Source organism: Micromys minutus, assembly GCF_963924665.1.
Source record: "Micromys minutus genome assembly, chromosome: 16".
Classification (NCBI taxonomy): Eukaryota; Metazoa; Chordata; class Mammalia; order Rodentia; family Muridae; genus Micromys; species Micromys minutus.
This window is the reverse complement of record NC_137985.1, coordinates 33,340,031-33,357,010: the sequence shown is the minus strand read 5'-3', so window position 1 is coordinate 33,357,010 and position 16,980 is coordinate 33,340,031. Positions and strand designations below refer to the sequence as shown.

General features: G+C 39.3%; 1 protein-coding gene across 1 annotated transcript; it reads left to right on the top strand.

Moving 5' to 3' along the window:
* Nucleotides 1–235: 235 nt before the first annotated feature.
* Nucleotides 236–13,972, top strand: VWA5A (von Willebrand factor A domain containing 5A; the record flags this gene model as incomplete). Its single annotated transcript, XM_080930437.1, has 18 exons — nt 236–278; nt 388–590; nt 893–1,115; nt 1,234–1,409; nt 1,644–1,758; nt 3,674–3,843; nt 4,064–4,152; nt 4,574–4,718; nt 5,114–5,193; nt 6,696–6,810; nt 7,538–7,702; nt 7,975–8,075; nt 8,327–8,571; nt 9,729–9,800; nt 9,895–9,999; nt 10,465–10,595; nt 13,241–13,367; nt 13,862–13,972. The coding sequence occupies 18 exons, from the start codon at nt 236–238 to the stop codon at nt 13,939–13,941; spliced, it is 2,385 nt and encodes a 794-aa protein (XP_080786563.1). The 3' UTR covers nt 13,942–13,972.
* Between the last annotated feature and the right edge of the window lie 3,008 nt (nt 13,973–16,980).

The following is a 16,980-nucleotide window of genomic DNA, read 5'->3' as shown; positions in this document are numbered from 1 at the left end:
TGCATAAAGTAGCCTCTGACACTCCTTGTTTATAGATACCTTAGAACTCTTAAATCTTCCCAACTGGTTTGTCATTGAACAGAAATCTTATCTTTGACATTTCTGTCTCCTTCATGCTACATCCTTCATTCTAGCTCTGAAAGTGTCATTCTGAGAGAGTAAGGTATTTCAGTGCTTGACTCTAACCATCTCCTATAGAAAACGATGTATCTTTCCACAGAACCACAGAGTCACCATGGTGCGTTCTAGCGGCTTACTTACTAGCATAAGAGACCCAGGTAAGCAAGAGCCAAGACTCTTAGTGCTGGATTCTTTAGAACCCAGGTAGTTCTGTGGGTGTGACTCTAGCACATCTGCTTGAACTACAGAACCCTGATCTTTCCCTAGTGGCACCGAAGAGCATTGCTGTGACTCTGTCCATCAACGATTTTGTGGCTGGTGTGTCTGCAACCCTAAACTATAAGAATGAAGAGAAAGACCCTTTAGAGACTTTTTTTGTGTTTCCCATGGATGAAGATTCTGCTGTCCACAGCTTTGAGGCTTTTGTGGATGGGAAGAAAATTGTGGCAGAACTGCAGGACCAGTACCAGGTCTGAGGGATAAGTTTGTCCCTACCCCTTCCTGTTTACATAAGACTGTCTACTTAGACTTTTATCAAATGCAGTAACTCTAAAAACTCGAGTGCCAAAGTTTTTATTTCCTTCATTTACTTCTAATCTCTTTGCTTAAAATTATTTGGGATGCAGATAATTTGTCATCCAGAGTGTAGCTCTTCCAGTGATGGTACCCATCAACATCCCTTGGAAACAATCTGGGTTTTATGTGCACTAGGTGTCTGTTGATTGTTCATTGGTATCATCTTCTCTTTCTACCCCTCATGTTATTTCCCTAGGCCCACAAAAGGTATGAAGAGGCCCTGTTTGGGGGATATCAGGCCTACTTATTGGAGGAAGACAAGTGTTCAAAGGATGTTTTCTGTTGCAATGTGGGGAATCTGCAGCCAGGGTCAAAAGTGTCACTGACCCTGAGATATGTGCAAGAACTTCCCTTGGAAGATGACGGGGCCCTGCGTTATGTGCTCCCAGGCATCCTGAATCCTAGATACCATCTCTCTGGTAAGTGCCTTTCCCTTTTTTATACCTGCCTTTGGTGGCATAAGTTTGGAAAGTACATCACATTTTTGGATTACTAAATATGTTGACAAGAAACAGAGAAATGGGGTTCTCTCTGTAGATCAAAGTGTGGACAATTGCCTAAATATGAAGACCCCAACAGTGCCTTTGGAGGAATTGCCCTACACACTCAACATGGTTGCCACCATCAGCTCTCAGCTTGGTATCAGTACAATCCAATCCAATTGTCCTTTGAGTCCCATTGAGTACACTGGAGATAACAAGACCTCGGCTCAGGTAAATAGTGCAAGAGTTGCTAGTCCCTTTGTGCTTTAGCTACTGACCTTGTGGTCCTCATCTATCCTTACTGGATCCTCCTCACTTTCTGAGCTATTGACTTTCTTATCTACTCTTTGTACAATAACTCTATTCATGCTGCTCACGGGAATCTGTAGTCCTAGATCTGATTTAAACCTCTTGAAGCAGTCAGTCGAAGTTCTAACATGGCTCCTCTTCTGGTCCCTTCCTCAGGTTTCCTTGGCTGAAGGACACAAGTTTGACCGGGATGTGGAACTCCTGATTTTTTATAGGAATGTGCACAGCCCCAGTGTAGCTGTGGAGATGGGGATGCCTGAAAGGCCACTAGGTATTTTCTTTCTCACTTGGACGTTTCCCCCAGGAGCTCACCCTGCACTAAAACTACCCCCCAAATATTGACACATTGATTGTTCTGTCAAATGATCAGGATCACATCAACAGTCTAAAATACTGAAAGTCCTCACACTTCTCTAACCAACATAGCTTAATAATCAGGATGTCTAGTCCATTAATATATAATTGAAAGAACAATGTGAATAAATAACTTAAAAATGCAAATGGTATAAACTTGACCCATGACTAACTTTGAAAAGATACCATTCAAAATAGTTCTATGACATTGTCCCATATCGAAAGTCCAAGCATGTCAGAATATGAAAATGTTTCCTGCTTCAGAAAGTGGACTGAAACCCACCTGCCCATGAGGGCAACCTTGATGAAATTCAGAGACCATGAAGCAAAACCAAAAGTCAGACAAATGGTGTGATGCAGGGATGTGGTGTGATAGGAGGTATTTGGTATGGGAACCACAAGCTAAGTAAGAATTCAGAGTGGCATTCCAGATACGCTGTGTGATGATAATACAGTATAGTTCTTTTTACTGATACACTCTTTAAACACTTGTACTAGGGTTGCAATAACTCTGCCCTTTTCAATTAGTTTACATATTAATACTGGATTTGCAATCCCAGAATAATTTTTTATTAACCCTTAACTAAAAATTTATCTGCAACTAACTTATACATATAGGGTAGTCTTCTTTAGACTATTGTTTTGATAGAGTGTTTTGTGTTCAGGACCAGTCCTAAAGGCATCTTTTTCATCTCTGGAATATCAATGAAAACCTCATAATCAAAGGAGATAGAATTATACCAGTGCTCCTGTAATTTGTCAACCTGAGAAATTCATTAAGAATTGTCTTTACTTTCCAACTGCACTTAGTTTTCCAAACCTTTAAATTTACTTTGTGTGTGTGAATGTGCCGGTTTGTGTCCTTTGTGCCAACTGCACATGCAGAGGTCAGAGGACATCTTGGAGTCACTTTTTCCTTCTACTGTGTGGATCCAGAAGAGCAAACTCAGGCCTTTAGGTTTGGCTGCAGGCAGCTTTAATTGTCAAGCTATCTCTTGGGTCCTGCAATTAACATCTTAAAAACCAATGAAATAAATTTTCATTACTTTGATTTATTGAAAAGGTTCAAATTTATGGAATACTTTGGCAAATGCTAATCCTGGGCATCTTACCTTTTGTTTCTTTGTTTGTTTTGTTTTGCTTTTTGTTGTTGTTTTGTGCTGCCAGAAAATGAACATATGAACCTTCATTGGCAATGACACCAGGACCATTGTTACTTTTATACTCTAATCCCCCTTTTTATGCTCATATTTCTTCTACTGTGTCTTTTGAATGCTCATAACATACCTCCATCCCTTTGCAAGCAAACTGTTTAAAATATTGAAAATAAAAGAAAAACAAAGGACACAATGAAACAAACCAAACCATACACATACACCAAAGCAAAACAAAACAATATAGGTTTTGAGCTTGTGCTTTTCCATCTCACTGTTCTGTTCACAATTGACTTAGGGGGATTGGTTCATGGGGTTAGGGGGAGAGAGGGAGGGTAGGGATAAAGGAGAGGGTGGGGGAGGGGGTGTTTTGGGAGGGAAGTGGATGAGTTGATCCAGAGTCTTTTACATGTTAGGCAAATGCGTCAGTTGACCTATACCTTTAGAACTCTATTTAGTGTGCTATATTTTCTCTGAGGAAGGACTTTCTCAAAGTAAATTACTCAGGTTGGCCTTGGGCTCATTCTGTCTCCCAGAATAATTTTAACTTGTGATTTTTCTTCTTTAGCTATGGAATTGGCTCAGATTTTTAAACCTATATCATAAAAGTGTTCTCAGGAACTTTAGGACTCTTGGGTTTCCTTCTGTCTTACAAAGGTCTCAATCCTTTCTCTGTAGATAGTTTAATGGGAGCACCTTCTGCAATGGTGAGTTTCTACCCAGATATCCCAGAAGTAGAGACTGCAACCAAACGCGGAGAATTTGTGTTTCTTATGGACCGTTCAAGAAGCATGAATAGCCCCATGAGTTCCAAAAACAAGTCTCAGTTGAGAATAGATGCTGCCAAGGTAAAGTGAACTCACTAAGCATGAATCTGGGGTTAGGGAGTGGTGCAGTTCGGCTCTGTTAGAGATGGAGGTATTATGCTCCTTGTCTGAGTTCTTGGGGTTTCCTCAGAGTAAAAGAAGGAATAAAGTCATGTGACAGCCCATACCCTCCACACTGGTACCAGGCATATGTGCATGTGCATGCCCGATCAGTTTGCTGATCACACTTTCTCACCTCCAGGAAACACTGATCCTGCTGCTGAAGAGTTTGCCAATGGGCTGCTATTTCAACATCTATGGATTTGGAGCCACCCATGAGGAGTTCTTTCCGTAAGTTTCTAGACAAGGTGGTCAAGAGGGCTTGCATGCTAGATAGCTAGGTAGGTAGACTGCCCGGCTTTGATTAACTAGAACTCATATGGTAGAAGGAAAATGATAATTTCTTATAAACCTACAAATTGTCTTCTGACATTTCACAAGTGTGCTCTCTCTCTCTCTCTCTCTCTCTCTCTCTCTCTCTCTCTCTCTCTCTCTCTCTCTCTCACACACACACACACACACACACACACACACACACTGTTGTAAATCACATAAACTATATTTTTAAAGGGACAAAATGCATTGTGAAATGGTAGGTGAATAGATGACCTGAGCTTGGGGAAATTTGGGTAGGATTGCTATTTCTTCAGGATTTGTCAGGCCTGGAAACTCCAGGGTGCCGTCATGTGACCACATTTGCTTGCTTTCTCAGGAACAGTGTGAAGTATACTCAGGAGACCATGCAGTTGGCAGTGGGAAAAGTAAAGTGTTTGTTGGCAGATCTGGGAGGGACTGAACTTTTAACTCCTCTACGGAAAATTTTTAGGAAACCCCCAATCCCAGGTCACCCCTTACAGGTAAGAATTGGACCACTGCTAACTGAAGGGGCAGAGAGAATGAACATTCTCCTTAAGAATATTCTGTCCTTGAATGTTACTGAAAGACTATGGAAACACAGTATGTACTTTAGGCTTCTGCTGGATAGGAGAGAGAAATAAAAAAAGGGACGCTTGTCTTTTTAGCTGGAAATAAAAGCAATGTGTTAATGGCTAAAACTCCCAAGGGTTTTGTGCTGACCCCGTGCAAACATTCTAAGCTATCGAAGAACCTGGGAAAATAGTGATCTTCCTGTTTAAGGAGGCACCAAAGAATTTGAAGGAAATCGGTTGAATTGTTTCAAGGCTAAGGTTATATCCTTTTAAAATGAACTTGACGGTGACTTGACGGATGGTCTGTTGTTTGCTTTGTGCAGATATTTGTCTTCACAGATGGAGAAGTTGTTGAGACTTTTAGTGTAATCAGAGAAGTTAAGTTCCAGAGCAAAAAACACAGGTATGGGGGTGGTCTCATTTCTCCTGGGGAAACAGAGTGAGTTTTAGCCAGGCCAAATTTAGCCATGCATTACCAGATCCTAAGTACTTTGATGACTTACCAAGTAACTTTTTATTTCTTTGAAAATAAGAACAATATTCCAAATAACATAAATTACAGTAAAAAAAAAAAAAAAAAAAAAACTAATTTATTCTTACCTTTAGAACCTCCTAAGGTTGTATATCCCCAGAGAGTTCTGTCCACAACTCTATGACAAGGTAGTGGAGAGTCGATATGATAAAAATACGTTATATACATGCATGAAACTCTCAAAGAATGAAAAGGAACTGTTTGTAGATCCTCTCTAGCTCTCCGCTGGCTTAAAAAGCTGCAGCTCGCATTTCCATGAGCAGAGTCCAGACTGAGTGCTGGAGACTAAGCTACATATTTAATTCCTTATGTGTCACTTCTCTACCCAGTCACTTACTTACTAAACGGTGAGCTCAAGTCACCTCTCTACCACTTATATTTCTTCCTAAGAATGGAGAAAGTCACAGTATTTATTTAAATGTTTACTGTGATACTAGAAATAATAAAACTGTATAAGCATCAGGAATTATCTTGGTACCATTTAAGTGTCAAACATATTATCTGTCATTGTAAGTATTTTTATTAGCTTCTACATAAAGCAGCATTGTGAGTTCCCGACAAACAGTCAGCATGAAAAACTTTTAACTTGATTTTATACATAAAGATTGTATAGATCATGGTTGAAAGTTTATATGTTGGTTTTCTGCAATTAAGAGCTGAGTCCTGTTTCTGGCATTTTAAGGGTATTAGCTTTATAACTGATATCATTGGGAACTATGACTTATATGATCTCAATGAACAGGGATCAATAAGCAGGTCCAGCTTATACTGTATTGATTTCCAATGAAAACTTTGTTATACCATCTAAAATACTTGTTTCTCCTACCCATAATATACTGTCTGTGTATGTACTGTTCTTGGAAAATTAAATTATGGAAAACAACAACAAAACAAAATGTTGCAAAAAGAAAGACTAAAAACACTACTTAGTACACATAGACTTGGATAGAAAGAGAATCATTCCTTTAGAGACTCAGGGTGCATGCTCCTCAGCCTGACATTCTACCTAGCAAGGCACACACTATGTTAGGCAGTGTCAAAAAGGTGCTGTTGACTTTATATCTTCCCTCTTTGTTAGAAGAGGAATTGTATATTTAAACAGATCATTTGGTAGGGAATGACTTTGGACAGGTTTCTTTGATTTTTCCACTTCAGATCTGAATGTTAAAATGAAATATGAAATCATATCTGGAGACTCTAAATAGGTAAATTGTATCACAATTTTGAGGCATTTTATGTATCTTTAAAATAGAACATATTTAATGAATGTCAGTTATCTCATACTCTGTGTTCATAAATTTTTGATAATGATGTGTTAATTTGATGATTCCATTCAGGTTCCATCTTTAACTTCCATCTTCCTACATTCACAGATGTTTCTCCTTTGGTATTGGAGAAGGGGCCTCCACTAGCTTAATCAAGAACCTTGCCCGGGTGTCAGGGGGCACTGCTGAGTTTATCACAGGCAATGACAGGATGCAGTCCAAGGTGAGGATCAACCATCTATAAATAAGTGGATAATATGATTAAAATCTGTGACAAAAGGGACATTTCTTCAAGGGCAGGAGTCTACCTTAGCTCCAGGACACATTTTCTGATGTCTCCAGTGTTTAGTTCATGTACTTAATGGTGCCAATTCCAGCCTGTGGAAAGAGGATCCACTATGATATGTGGGAAAACGTTGCTGGTTCTTTTATATACGCTAGCTTAGACATGATTTTTCCAGAGTTGAGACTTTTGTGTTGAAAGCAGACAGATGAAGGGCTTTGGATGCCAGACCTAAGAATCCACAAATGTACTTCAGTACCTCTTTCAGTGTTATAGCCAATGGTTACTGCAAAAGATTCCAGGCAAAGGGAGCAATAAAGTATGCTATGTTCTAAAGAACCAAAGTGACTTTAAATTGATATGGTTTTATTAATCCTTATATATGAGAAGCCATCTCCAGATATATTTCTAAGCTTGTAACTCACAGTACCACCTTCACTAAATCTCTTCTCTGTGAATCCCCTTCTTTCAGCATTTTATGCATTCGTATTGATGAGTTAAATTTCTCAACTTTGGATCATGAAAGAAGAGCAGTAAGGCTACTTATTGGTACAGGAGTCGAAGTTAGACAGCATTAATTAAATCTCATGACCTCTATGTACACTATGTCATTAATGGTATCAATCACTGTCATTTCTTGCTTTTTCTGCTCTTTCTCCACCTGCAGGCCCTTAGATCCCTGAGGCGTTCTTTACAGTCTGTAGTAGAGGATGTCTCTCTGAGCTGGAATTTGCCTCCTGAGATGTTTGCACCTATGCTATCTCCAGAACAAACTTCAATCTTTCGGGGTCAAAGATTAATCATCTACAGCCTACTGATTGGAAGGATGCCAGTGAGTCCATAATCTTAGTCTCTCTTCTTGGTGTAGGTACGTCCGTGGCAGACTCATTCAATAAAATAGATGGTTTTGAGTTTCCACAGGTTACTTTAGTTGTTAGTTAGAATTGGCCAGGCACGGCTCTCTTCATGCCCAGTGCCTGCTCTCCTCAACTCATGGTTTCTGCATAGAAACTTGAATATATTAAGCTGGAGGTAGGAACCTGACCATTATGGCCCACCATCTTCCAAGTGGTTTCTCTTTTTCTTTCCTTCTCTTACCTACAGCAAGAAGAGGCAACTGGTGAAGCATGTCTCTCATATACACTTCATGGCAAACGTTATGAGAAAAAAGTGACATTTTCTCTACAGCCAAAGCCTGATGACAAGTGAGAGTTCTGTTTACTTTCCCCATCCTTCTTTCTTTATCCCTGTTGTCTTTGGTTGCCAGTTCCCTTTCTGTAGATGTAGAGACAAGTTGTGTTCCTACAGTCACAGTCTCCTGCTCACTCACATATCAGCCCCACCCCCTTTTGTCCTACATTCCCTTCCTTTTGTGACATGTAACTTTTATAGGCTCCAGCTAAAAGGCATGCAGATTTTCTTCTTACTTCCAGAAAGTATTTATTTTTTCCTTCAGCCTCACCATTCATCGCCTTGCTGCAAAGTCCATGATACAGTCCAAAGACTTCGGCTTCAAGGAGACGGCAGTAATGTGTAAAAGAGATGTGTTGGACATCAGCCTAGAGTCTGGCATCATGAGCTCCTTCACAACCTTTGTTGCCATCAACAAGGAGCTCAATGAGCCACTCCAGGGACCCCTGTTTCATAGGGACATCCCAAGGCCAATTCTTTTCAGTGCAGGTCCTAGAAGGCCCTTTGATGGTAAGTTTCATCTCATAAATACTTTTATGAATAAAGAGTTTTTAACGCTTCAGAATGCTAAGCAAATAAAAGCTTTAAATCATCCTCACATTCTGTCCTTTCCCTTGTCCTTCCGCATGCAGGATTTATAACTAGTTTTAAACTTTCAAGGATATACATATATATTGAGAAAGTCTCGAAGCAAGTATTGAGATGTGGAGAAATTTAAACACCCAAAATAAAAATAGATTTTGAATGAGGTTCAACATTGAAGATAATTTGTGGTTTGGGTGATTAGAATGTAAAGAGCACAGTGATGACCAATGACTAAAACAATCTCTAATTGTTATCTCACAATTAGTTTAATTGTTAAAAGTAATGACTGAGACTCAAAGACAAGGCATCTTAAGAAGTCTAAAATATATCCAGAGAACAAATGTCACAGTCTTTAGGTTAAAACACTACAAATGCTCAGTGTGTGCGTGTGTGTCAATTAAATTCTGAAAAGTAGAACAGCGCTGAATGGCAACAAGGTTTTGTTGAGTTGGGAGGTTGATGCTGACATAGAATAGAGGCAAAGTCCTGGATCTGAGGCAGTCAGATCCATTTGCCTTAGCATACTGCATATGCTACCCACATAGGTATTGGAATTTTCCAGTTGATGGCAGAGGTTAAAATGCAGAGTTTAAAAGTCAGTTGCATGAGTTTCAGATAGTTCAGTGGGTCATAGGACATAAGAAAGAATGCTGAAAATATGAAGACAAATTGAAGACGACCCAAATGAGGGAAGAACTGGCATCATACGGGCCTGAAGAAGCTACCAACATCAATTCTCAACTCTTATTCTGAGAGATACAGTCCTTTGACAAGGACATTTTGGAAGTGATAGCAAGTTTATGGGAGGAGAAAAATTTACATCAACTTAAGACATGGTTGAAAGGAACTTCCTGGGATTAACCAAAAGATAGACAAAAGATTATTTCCTGTGTGTTGGGGGTTTCAGAGAAAGGAAGGTACAAAGAGTGGTTCAGAGTGCACTAGAAGGCAGCCATCGAGGAGAATAGGACATAGAGGTGACAGCTAAGGAAGATGGTCTCAAATCACCAGACATCATTGTCATTTTCTTCTTTGTAGAACATGGATGCCTCCGTGTAAATGTCTGTACTGATATCTTTCAGACTATCCCAAAACTTTATTCTGTGCCAGTGCTCCTGGAACTCAGCCTCCAAGGAGGACATGCATGCCAAACGGTGAGGATCATTTCAGTTCACTGTATCATAATGGCTACTACAATTGCAGAGAATGCTTGTCTCACCAACATTTGTCTCTCACACATCCTACTAGGTGCACCCCAAGAACCTCAGTCCAGCCAGAAGATGAAATGTATCATCCATACAGATAATCGCCCAGAGTTGCCCCACCTGGCTAAATATGACAGTTACCCACAAGGTAAGACAGACCATAGGTTTTGCTTCTCTGATCAATGGGGATTGAAGAACTAGTTCTCCAGATCTCCCTACCAAGGAAATCTATCAAGAGGGCCTGATAGCAGGTGAGATTTTTCCAGTATGTGCATTTGCTGTGATCTGCCCTACTCCACTGAACTACAGTGTAGGAGCTATAAACCTACTCTAAGGGGCTCTGGGGTGTCTTTTAGATTAATAAACGTCTGCTTGCCATCTCTTCATACATAACTTCCTTGTATGCAGGACCTGAAGAACTGAGGTAGCATCTTATTTGGCTCATTCTACCCTGGCCACCCCTTCATTTTGGGATACATCTTGATGCTGTCCAAAGACTTTCTTTCTACAGCCCTCTTGCTATTATAAGGCTCTAAACTCAGAAAGCCACTCAGGTCGGCTAAGAAAACAACAGCTACATAATTTCTAAACACTTCATCTTTTCTCCTCCAAGGGAGTAAGGAGCATAGTATGGCACAGCTGATATATCTCCAGAATGCAGATGGTTCCTGGGATATGAATGAGGATTTAGCTAAGATTCTAGGTACTAGTTTGGAAGACATGACAGCTGCACATCCTGCTGAGGTAAGATCCAAAGAAAATCAAAGAAATCAGGATTTGTTATATATAGTGTATATATAATGTTGTTAGTAATAAAAATGTTTGATGAATCAAGGTCTGCTTAAGGTAGGAGGGTGATATTGCCTAGATTAACATCTAATAAACAAAGGTTAATAGGTTTGGTGAGTATAATGGGATTTCAAGAACAAGAACAAAGAGGTTAATAGTTTTGTGAGTATATTAGAGCTGTAAGAACAAGAACAAGAGTAGTACTTGTATGAACGTCACTCCAAGGGTAATAGATAGCAAAATCTAAAGACCTACACTACATCTTTTCTATTCTCTGTTAGTTTCTTCATTGTGAAAGTGAAAATTAGTTAGATAAGCAATTTGCATACATCCTGTTACTTGCCTTAATACCAGTTAAGTAGAGAAGGTGGCTTTCTTATAAATGTGTTGCTACTTATAGATGAAGAAAATGAAATTACAAACCTTGTATGCCTGCCTGCGAAGGGTAGAGCTGTATTCAGTGCTAGGTCTGTGTCTTAAGAGCCACTAATAATAGTCCCATTATGGTTTCACCTTAGATCATCTTTAGACCAAGTTAGTTGAAATCATAATAGGCTGACCATTTATTTCAAATGTATTGAGTTATGGGGATGTGGATAACTTATATTTCAGGTTTGAAGATAACGTGGTCATTAATCTGATTGGTGAGAAATTCTTGAAATGTAGTACAACTTGCAAAATTATGAAGAGAAAATTATATTCTAAATAATCACTAAACCAGGAATGTGATGATGTGAATGTCACTTGTCTCTAACCATTGTTGTCACGTACAGTATCCACTAGTGGCATGTGGCTATTTTATGTCTTTGAATGTGACTAATGCCAAAAGAGGCCATGGTTTTAACCAAAGTGCAGTGTTTAACACCCAGCTATTTCAAAGAGTCGGCACAAAAATGCATTACACAATTTATTTGATCTAGATTAAATGCTAATGTTTTGATTTGCAGCATCTGGGGTTATGTAAAATACATTGGCAACTGAGAGTTGAGTCTACAGGTATATATAATTATACTGTACAGGAAGAACTGGAGACACAGTCTCTGGGTTTACACTGCTCGTATTGAGCAAGCACAGGTCTTGCCATATGAAGCCCTTCAGACAACAACAAAGTGCTAAAATTATTGGAATGCTTATTTTTCTCTTCAAAAACATGAGAGTATTTGAGAATTTTAACTGATGTATTATACTAATGTCTAGTATTGTATTTTGATATTTTTAAAATGCTGTTTTAGAACAGAGAAGAGGATAATCGATACAAATTGCACAAAAGATATAGGGATAATGAACTCTCTAGCAGAGAATGATTGAGAGCAAAGGCTGTGAGATGCACATCCATTCTTCACCATGGCGAGTAGATTAGCAGAATGAGGTAATCAAGAGAGCTGGTGTAGGAGATTTCAGTGAAGAATTTTATGGAAAAAAAGAAGTATCTGGACCAAGTACAAACTAACCGATAATATGTAGCACTAAATAATGCATGCATTTTTGAGCTGCAGTATTTTTAAGTATTTAAATATTTGATTTGACTGTTTCCTAAATCCTCCAAGTTCTGCATTTTCAGGTTGATCATTATTTCCAATGAAGATTCTGATAAACATAAAGACTCAGATGTGCCTACTGATGTATGACAGAACTGAGGCATAGTTTATGCAATAGGTTCTTTATCCAACATACTAGAAAAGTGGGTCTGGATTCTGAGAGTATTATATAAAAATTTGGGATTTTATTTCATAAAATGATCATAACCTATAGCATAAATAAAAGCAAATATGGTTATTCTCACCTATACAAGCAGAGAGGAGAGACACAATGTATTAACAGAAGTTTCTTTTGGAACCAGACATTTCAACTGGCTGACACACAGTAAGAAGCAAAAGTTCTGATGGTTGGTCAGGGCCACAAGCTGACCTCTAAAGCTAAATGCTTTGGTTCTGACCAGTGAATTTCACAAATACACTTACTTCTAGAAGTAACCATTTCAGGGTATGTTTTAAAAAATTGTTGTGGTTTTAAGGAAGAAGAACATGCCAGGTATTCTTAGTTCTTTAATATGAACAGTTTTCATAGTGGTGAAGTACAGGTTCTGGAACAGCCTCATTCAAAGAGGACAAGATAGGTGATTCTGGATGTGGAGAGTCATATTCTAAAGCATGACTGTTCATTGATTGGCTGAGTCGAATAGCTGAAACCTTAAGAAACAATGAGCCAAAGCTCATAGATAATATTTTTTGTATAAGCCATTTTATTTTTCCATGACTTTTTTCCTTGGAACTATTGAGTTGAAAATTTTATTTCCTCCTTTTAGACCGGAAATAAGAAAAATGATTCATATAACAGTAGTATTTTGTAAAGGCAGTTCTTTACGTATCTTCTCTGGCCATAGTGGAACCATCTTCTCAGAGGTGTTTGACTAGTTCCCATTGCTGACCTAGAGGTTTTGCTGGACGTACAGTTCAAGACTTTTCTGTCCTAAGACCCAGTGGATTTTTATCCATGGGGGATACACATGATGTATACAGGACACCCGAAGGTTTGCATGTTTCATCTCAAGGAGCTTCTTGTTCCATCCTGGGCATGAGAGAAATCCTCTGTCTGTGCAGGTATTAGAAGCCCCAGCCTGGGCTACAATGCTGGCTGTGATCTGGCTGCATGCCAATGGAAAGGAGTTGAAGGAGGAGTGGGAGCTTCTGGAAAGAAAGGCTGTGGTTTGGCTTCACAATAATGCAGGTAGGCACACAAGCACAGCCCCCAGCCCTTCTCCTTTAGGAAGGCAGCTACTGTGAGTCCAGGCCTGATGGGGAATAAGCACTAGATAGCCCATGAATTCACTTCCCCTGTGCTGATTCAGAGCTTTCTGCTCATCTTTCTGTGGCAGAAGATGGTGGAAATTCGTAATTGGGGGTGGAAAGGGGTGAGGAAAGGTGGAAGGGGCAAAGATGGGGAAGTGGCGAGTGGCAAGGACACAGTGTAGTAGCCACTGTCCTCTGATACTCAGATGAATCTCCATAGTCCTGGACACTCTTTCGGCATTCATTTTCTCCCTGTTGATGAGTAGATTAAAGGTCAATTGGAGAACACAGAAAAGAAAAGCCAGGAGTAATCAGGAAAGGTATAATAGAAATGAGGGTAGAGAACTCGAGAGAATGAGAGAGGTCAAGAAACTATCTTTTTTTTCCTGGCTGTTATCCCATGTCCCTGACTCTCGTTTCTCCTCCTCACAGACCGTGGCTTCCCAAAGCTTATACGTACTGCAAACAAGTTCCTGAAGACATCTTTGAGTCCATCAATCTTCAAGTTTTGAGAGTGATGCTCAGGAGAAATACATTCTTTCCTGCCTCCTGCCACACCTTTGACCTCGTCTGCTGAGATAGATTTTTGTCTTACAGATAAGTAAGATACCTTATCACCTGTACCTTCCTATAAAAGTGAAGGAGAAGCACATGGCTTTGGCTATCTATTGTAGATCCCACTGGATAGAAATTTGGGTGACTGTGTATCCCCTATGACAAGTGTTGGTAGACATAGAGTCTTGGAGTCATACAGAATATTTGCATGTAGTGATATTTCTCCCAACTTTGAAAACCATATTTCACCCCAGTTTAAGGACTATGGCAGTGCTGCTAGAAAATCCCTGCATCAAATCTCTGTCTTCATTATTCTTTTGGTACTCACCTTTCATTTTATATACTTCTCATTATATACATTACATACTCAAATGCAATTTGTTTTTTTTTTTAATGTTTCCTTATCATTTATTTGGGTATCAGAATGTAACAGTTTATTTCATTTATTCTAAAACATGATACCATGTAACTCTATCTGAAAGGGAAAGAAACATACTTGAACTAGATCCTATTTTGTACATACACAGGTCTCACTTTTTGTCTTGAGAAAAGCAGGGAATGTGGAACACAGAATAAAAAGTGAGAAACAGAGAAACCCACCCCATCTCTGAGGAATTGTGGTGGTTTGAACAAGAATGTCCCCCATGTATTTGAAAGCTTGGCCTACAATTGGTGGCACTCTTTAGGAAAGCTTATGAGATGTTACCTTCCTGGAGAAAGTACGTCACTAGGGGTGAGCTTGGAAAGCTTAAGCCCTCATTCTACTTCACTTTTCTCTCTGCCTAGTGCTTATGGTTTGAAGATATCAAATGCAATTTGGAAGAAGTTGGGTGCAAGCAGAAAGCCAACTTCAGGGTCAATGTAACTTCAAGATCACAGGGAACCAAGGTTTCCATTTTGTTCATTGCTTCTGTTGGGAACAGTTATTGTGCTCTATGCAGCTATTGTCAGTCTGTGCTCCATACCTTTCTCTCTCTTACTGAAATGATTTGAGATTGAAAGAGTTAGAATTTTAAGCTAGTCCCACTAACCCTGCCTTGGGGACAAGTATGTCTCAAGACTAAGAACAAAGTAACATGTTCAAAGAAATGGCCCAACCCCAGACCATCTAGACTTGATAAGGTCTGGCTCTACAGTCCTGAGAAAAACAAGTACAAGGTTAGTGTGCCCAAAAACAGTAGCCTTGAGTTGAATCATGTCCAAAGAAGACAGAGTGTGCCAATTTGAATGAACCAATGAAATTGCTATGCGCCTGTTGCTAACTGCTTATGTGATTTTCCCTATAAATACATCTCCCCTCTTGAGTGCGGGGTCGGCTCTTCTATCTCCTGCGTGAGATATGTGTGTCCCTTTCACCCTCCCAATAAACCTCTTGCCTGACTGGAGCAAGATAGGCTCTCTGTGAGTTCTTGGGTTCGAGTTCTCTTGGTACTAGAGTGAGGAGCTTCCCCAATTCGGTGGTCTTTCAAGATGTGTCATACTGGTAAATAGATGTCTGTCTTTAACCATTAATCATTCTGTAGGAGGTTGATAATGATGTCTTTAGACCTAGATTTAACCCATTAATCCCATGAGTTTGGTTATGGCCTGGTTTACTCAGAATTGATGTAGATTTTGCTGAAGCCTGAGTATGTTTTGCTTTTCAGCCCATAAAGAATCGGGTTCCCTGACCACCCTAACACTTGCTTTTCACATACCCTATCATATTAAATGACCCCGTTTCTCTGGGTTTCTGTTTTATCAATATTAAAATGGCTATTTCTATTGTGACTTTGTGTTGGTCTCTTGTCGATTTATTCAATGAATATGATTTAAGTTTTATTATCCCATTTTCAGGCCCAACATTATGTATATATTCATTATTCACAACGTGTTTATCAATACAATATTTGAGGCAGGACATGGTTTGTGTTTTCAGTCAGATTTGACCACCTGTCTCCAATTAACCAATTTCAAAAGCTAAGTTAATAGTACAAAATAGAATAAAAATTTTTATTCAATATAGTTACTCTGGGAAGAGTAACAAAAAGACCTAGAGTTTCTCTAATTTCAGCTCACCCAAGACTTCTCCAATCTGATTTTTTAAAGTCCATCATTTTAAGGGTCCTGACGAGGGATTAAAATTGAAACAGGGGACCAAGTAAATATATCTATGTAGGTATACAGCTGGCTATAGATAAATATATAGATATATCATAGGGTTTCTAGGTCAGTTCCTATTTGGGGAAGGGATCTACTGTTCATTTGTCTGACATTAAGATTGGGAGACATATGTGTCTCTTTAGAAAAAAAATGAAATATGTTTCCATTTCTACCAGTTCAGCTCCACTGTCACAATGTCCTCTGTTGGCAGTTTATCTCCTTTGTATATTTAAATAAATTTGCTTTTAAATTTATGTGTTTAATTTTTAAAATCAAAGTTTACTGATTCTTTATGAATTTCACACCATACACCCCAATCCTGCTCTTCTCCTCATCCTTTCGTATCGGTTCTCTGTTTTTGCAACTTCCACCACAAAAGAAAAAAAGTAAAAATAAAATTCAAAACAAAACAAAACAAAAATCTAAGAAACAAAACTCATCTCATGTGGAAGCTGTAGTGTGTCACTGTGTGTCCCATGGCATACACTTTTGTACAAATATCTTTAGTTGCAAATATTAATGCAATGGGTCATCTGTCTGGATTGAGGCTACTGGCTGCTGCAACTCCATCAATACTGGATCCTCACCTGGACTCTTCTGGGATATCCTGTTGTTGCTCTGTATCATGGAGATCCTGAAGTTTTTGATCTGCAGAACTTGCCTTTTCGTGTACTCTAGCAGTTCAGAGATGAGGAGGATGCTGGGATGTGTGATCTCAAAGCCCTGAACATGGCACTGAGTGGTAGCTTAGTCAGGCCTTCTGCCTGCTCTCCTGTGCCCACAAGACCAGAGTGAACTCTCCAGCACTGCTCTAGCGATCTCACCTAATGCCATACCAGGAAAAGGGTAGGGTC